Source organism: Lactuca saligna, chromosome 5 (genome assembly GCF_052625555.1).
Source record: "Lactuca saligna cultivar CGN05327 chromosome 5, ASM5262555v1, whole genome shotgun sequence".
In the NCBI taxonomy this organism is placed as follows: Eukaryota; Viridiplantae; Streptophyta; class Magnoliopsida; order Asterales; family Asteraceae; genus Lactuca; species Lactuca saligna.
In genome coordinates this window covers 158,767,679-158,773,331 of record NC_136421.1, presented here as the reverse complement: position 1 = coordinate 158,773,331, position 5,653 = coordinate 158,767,679, and the positions used below count along the sequence as shown (strand labels likewise).

The following is a 5,653-nucleotide window of genomic DNA, read 5'->3' as shown; positions in this document are numbered from 1 at the left end:
ATTTGTTTTTCATGCATCAACCTCAACTTTTCATCCATGATATGCACTTTTTTTTGTTCTTCCTCCATCAAGCGCAATTGTGTCGTTGTTTTCTATCATTGCCTTCATTTTTTCACAACTTCTAAATTCGGTAAATTCTAAAAACAATATTTTGTAGTTCTAATTAGGGAAAATATTGCTAAATCAGGGTTTTTTGTTTTAATAATGGTCTTATCTGAGTTTCGGATAGACCCTATAAGCCGGGTAAAAGAACCGAAACCGTTAATTGTGTCGGGAGCGGGTTTATGCTATGAAAGACCTAACATTTTTAGAGTTTTATTTATTTATTTATTTATTTATTATGGTACGGTCAAGTCGACCTAGTAGCCATTGGATAGGCACCAATAAAAAAAAATTAAAAAAAAAAAAAAGCTATTATGCTCAAAGAAATTTTTGCTCTTCAGTCTGTGATTGACAAAGGTTTTCATTGTCGATTAGTTTTCTTCCTTGGCAATTATGGTAAGTAAAATTCTACATTTGCAATTAAGCCTCTATTCTCTATGATCACGTTGACAAGAAGCTCCCATTCTTTTTGTTTTATATCTTAGCATTTTGTTCAAGCTCACCAATTTTTGAAATTATATGTTAGTTTAACATCTATGCAGTAATGATGTTTTCATATGTGCACCAAAAAGCTTGACCCCTCATTTTGTTCTCACGATAATCTTTTTAAAAATGTACTTCAAAGTTTTTTTTAGCCATACTTTTGGCTACTGTCAAAGAGAAATATTTTTGTTCCTAAAAACCAATACACTGCCATTTAATTGAGCAGGTGCTTTTTAGGACAAAAAAAGGAACACGAATTGAAGTCAAATATAGCAAATCATAAGCCACTTATGAAGTAACATACAAGGTTTGCATAATAGAACTAATATGGTAATAATTATGTAAATCTTATAAAAAACTAGTAGTCTTTTTCCCTACATATATCATGCCAAAGGAATTGAACTATTCAGTGACTTAGTGTGGTTAAAAACGACTTGCACATCAATTTCATTTTTTCAGGTTTCCGGGTCTAAACCTGTATCCGGTTTCCAATTACCTATTTTTTCGTTTCATACCCACATTGCCCAGTTTGATATCAGAATCGAACTAGAATGGAGTCAGTTCTCCTATATCGGTCCGGTTCTCGGGTCTACAAATCCTTCAATTTCGGCTTCGGGGTTTTTTGGGTCCGGGTCCAATCGGTTTGAGTTTGGACCGGCTTTCATCTCTAATTTGTCTTACTATTCAAACTTTTTTTATAAAGAATTTGTGATCTTGCTTAATTGTAACTAATAATGCATCCTTGTAAACATTTGCAGATGTGATGATAGAACAAATAAACACGTACATAGAATACTAATTAACTTCATCAAATAAAATTTTATCATATGTTACATCAACCTACAATAGGAAAAAAAGGACATATTTGTTTTAGTCCCAACCTTTAATGAACTTCCCACCTCCGCTTGGAATATTATTTACATAAAACCCCTCAGGTTTTACAAACCAATAACAATGTTCAATATCCACATCTGAAAAGAATTTGTTAGAAATGGCTTCGTTAAACAAATATAAGCTCTGAAATTTTGAACCCCACCAGAAGTAGCCGTAAAAAAGAATGTGATCACCTAACATGTCACAAAAAGACCAACTATACTTTCCAACAAATGGAATGGTATGATTCCCAAGATCATCATCTCCTGATTTGATTTGAACAACAAGATCGTTAGGGACAACACTAATAATGCTAACATTCCATTTTGCTGTAAACGGACATGAAAATGCTGTTGAAGCAATTGGGTATGTTAAGACGACAAAGATGAGCAAGTTATGTATTGTAGAAGACCTCATGTTTGTAGAGACTAGAGAGTCTTCTCTATATTTCTTTCACACAAGTTCTCTCTATTTATTGTTGAAGATGTAAGCTTGCCTCGATGGAGTAACGGTTCTTGCCAACGGAATTTACAAGTTGGAAGTTATTATGGTATTTACATAAAGAAGGAATTGCCGTTACATTGAAAGGGTACTTACTTTTGATCTAATGTATACCTATTTATGTTGATTGTGTGATTAATAAAAGATTTTTTGTTTCCTACAAGAATCTCTCTTTTTCATCTTCATGTTTTTAATGCATTTCTCCAACATTTATGTGTATTTGAATCCTTAATTATCAATTTCAGTTACTCAGTGTATCTTATTTGCTTTACCTACAAGTTTACGTCATTATTTGACACAAAAATAAGATAAATAAACATATATAGAGAACCTATATTTTAACATATATTCAATTAAGTCCTTATATATATTTTTTCAAGTACAAAATACAAAAAATTATATTCACTTTGATCTTTTTTTTCTGATCAAGGTGTAACCTACTTTTAAAATTCATACTTGTGCTCACATTTTAAATTTTATTACAAAATTTATACATTTGGGCTATGCGCTAGATTTCAAAATTTTTATGTCGATCATTTTAGCCAAAAAAACAATATATTTTCACTTTCTTTATTATACACAAATGTTTATATTTATTATATTTTATAAGTGAAAATGGGTGTTACAACTTATTGGGTTATAATAAAATAAAAAATATTTAAGTGGTTATGCTTACTAGATTTTTTTAAAAACTAAAATACATATTTTCGAATAAAAAACGAAGATACTTACTAAAATAAAAACCAAATTTTCACAAAAACTACCAAGATATTTATAAAAAGTAATTTTTGACATTTTATTCTTTTTCATATTATATAGGTGCACAACAAAAATAAAATTTTCATCCTATACGAAAATATGTGAAAATAATATTTTCATCCTATCTGAAAATAATATTTGACATGTTCATTTTCAAAATATATAGGTGCACAAACAATAATATGTTTTTATGTGAAAAAAATGTTCTTTTAAATGTTTTTTATTTGAAAATATGTGTTTTTTAATATAAAAATCATATTTTCATTTAAAAAACCTTTTATGAGAAAAACTTTTTGGACCAAATCTATACAAAAATAAACATTGTTTTACATCAAATCTTTTTTTAACAATAAGTAAAAAGAGCAAAATTTAAGATGCCTATGTAACAAAATGTTGAAATATGGGCGAAAATTATAAACTTTGAACAAACTTTATAATAAAATTTAAAATCTTGGTCAAAAGTATAAATTTTGAAGGTCGGATGACCTGATAACCGGGAAAAATGATGAAATAAAGCAATCCATATATATATATATATATATATATATATATATATATATATATATATATATATATATATATATATATATATATATATATGTGGGGAGAGGATCAATTGAGAACACCAAAAAGATTGAGAACGGAAGAATAATTCTAGACCACTCAATATGTAAGGGTATATTTGTAACCATGTATTTTTATTAATTAATGAGAAATTAAAATTAAATCTATGTTTCCTTAAATTTAGGAATCGTAGTAAAGTTTTCTTAAAAATAATTATTTTAATAGTAATAGAACGTAAATATCAATTTTGTCAAGTTTTCTCAATAATTTTTCAAATATCATATTAATATTTAATTCATAATCCACAAAGTTAATAAAATACAATAATTTTAAATTTGATTGATTTTGGTATTTAACAATATAAGTTTGTAATCTCTTATAAATTTGAACAAATAAAAGCTTTTATATCACTTCATTCGTACGGTTTACAATTTGTATTCCATTTTCACACGTTCTCTCTCAAAATGAAAAACTCAATGTTTGTTTCTTGTAGTGTTTGTTATATTCACTAACGAATAATAAATTTAAACAATAATAACGACATATTCATAATGATTAATGAATAAAAATATTTATTATACAACAATTATATCTAAAATACAATATATTCATAAATGAATATTGAATAAATAAAAAACTTAAATCACAAAAAAACACATATTCACAAATGATTAATACATAAACAAAAGACTTACACATTAATAAAAAAATACATCTTCATACATGATTAATGCATAAAAGAACTGTACATTCTTAAATGATTATACAAAATACACCATTATAAATGACTTCTATTCAAAATTCAAACCCAACTATAACAATATTCGGTTGTCTATTTACTTAAAATTGAGGCCTAGTGCTCTACATAATATTCTAAGTTTAAATTCCACTATTTTCTAACAATAAAGATTTAAGAATAAACAGTGACTCCCAAACCAAACCTGCAGCAATACCAATAAACTCAAATTAATAAGAAAATAATTAGTGATAAAGCCCATAATGTGTTTAAAGGAAATTATGCTCCATGAGTTCTTACTTTTCAAAATTCTTCATCATTTGTTTTAATTCATGAAAATCAAATGTAAAAATCAATTAGGCACAAAAACATGCAAAGATCAACAGGTAATAAAAAAAAGGAACAATCAATTTTGAAAGAATCAGCAACAACCTTTCGCACGATAAGGTTTTCATTTTTGGCATTAGAAATATACATGCGCATGCTCTTAGCAATTGTCTCTATCGCCGACAACATCCACACAAAAAAAAAAAAAGAACAATCGATTTTAAAAAGAATTAGCCGCAACATCTTTCGCACGATAGGGTTTTCATTTTTGGAATTGGAAATGTACATGTATATGCTCTGAGCAATCGTCTATCGCCGACAACCCTGTTGTCATCGTTTTCGTCAATAACAACGCAGATCGGTGCTTTTGCTCGGCTGAAAAAAATTTCTATGGTGGACGAAAATGTTGGTGTGCAGATGAGGGATGCAATTTTATTGAAGAAACCCTAGGTATATAAAGATAGAAAGAGAAATACCGGAAAGTGGAAGTAAATGGGTGAGAGAGTGAGAAATTGTAGGATCATGGAAAGTTGTAATTACTAACATGCCATTCTAACATTTTAAAGTTACACTTAAATACCAAAATTTTTAGAATTGATATAAATGGTCCGTTTATAATAGCATTAGATTTTAATATTTATATGGTTCAGATTTGTTCTTGCATTCTCAATCTTTTTGACGTTCTCATTTGATCCCACTCCTATATATATATATATATATATATATATATATATATATATATATATATATATATATATATATATATATATATATATATATATATATATATATATATATATATATATATATATATATATATAGTAAACATTTTTCCTTTCACCACATTCATTTAAAACTTTCATTCATTTTTTCTTTCACCACATTCATTTGAAACTCTCATGACTTTTCAATTTCTCTCTAATAATAATTATAAGTTGTTTAATAAGGTTAAATAAATATAAAACCTAAAGTGTAATCATAAATAAACTAAATTTCAATATTAAAATAATATTTTTTTTTCTACTTATAAAGTTATATTTTTAATTTTTAACATATTATACCTAATTTATTAGGTCTAATATGTTGTTGTATGTTAACTATTATCATTTTAAAGCTACAAGTTTTGAACAATTTGTATAAAATACTTTAAATGTTAATTTAAATATAATCTTATACGATCAATTTAAATATAAATTTAATTCAACTAACGATCGAAAGAATATTTCGTAAATAATTAAAATGATAAATTATAGTGTCTTTCTAATAATGATTATAAGTTGGTTAATAACGTAAATAAGTATCAACCCT

At 26.6% G+C, this 5,653-nt stretch overlaps 1 protein-coding gene across 1 annotated transcript; it reads right to left on the bottom strand.

The window, feature by feature from the left end:
* Positions 1-1,455: 1,455 nt before the first annotated feature.
* Positions 1,456-1,875, bottom strand: LOC145045887 (S-protein homolog 5-like). The gene has a single exon (XM_078994177.1). The coding sequence runs from the start codon at positions 1,873-1,875 to the stop codon at positions 1,456-1,458; it is 420 nt and encodes a 139-aa protein (XP_078850303.1).
* Between the last annotated feature and the right edge of the window lie 3,778 nt (positions 1,876-5,653).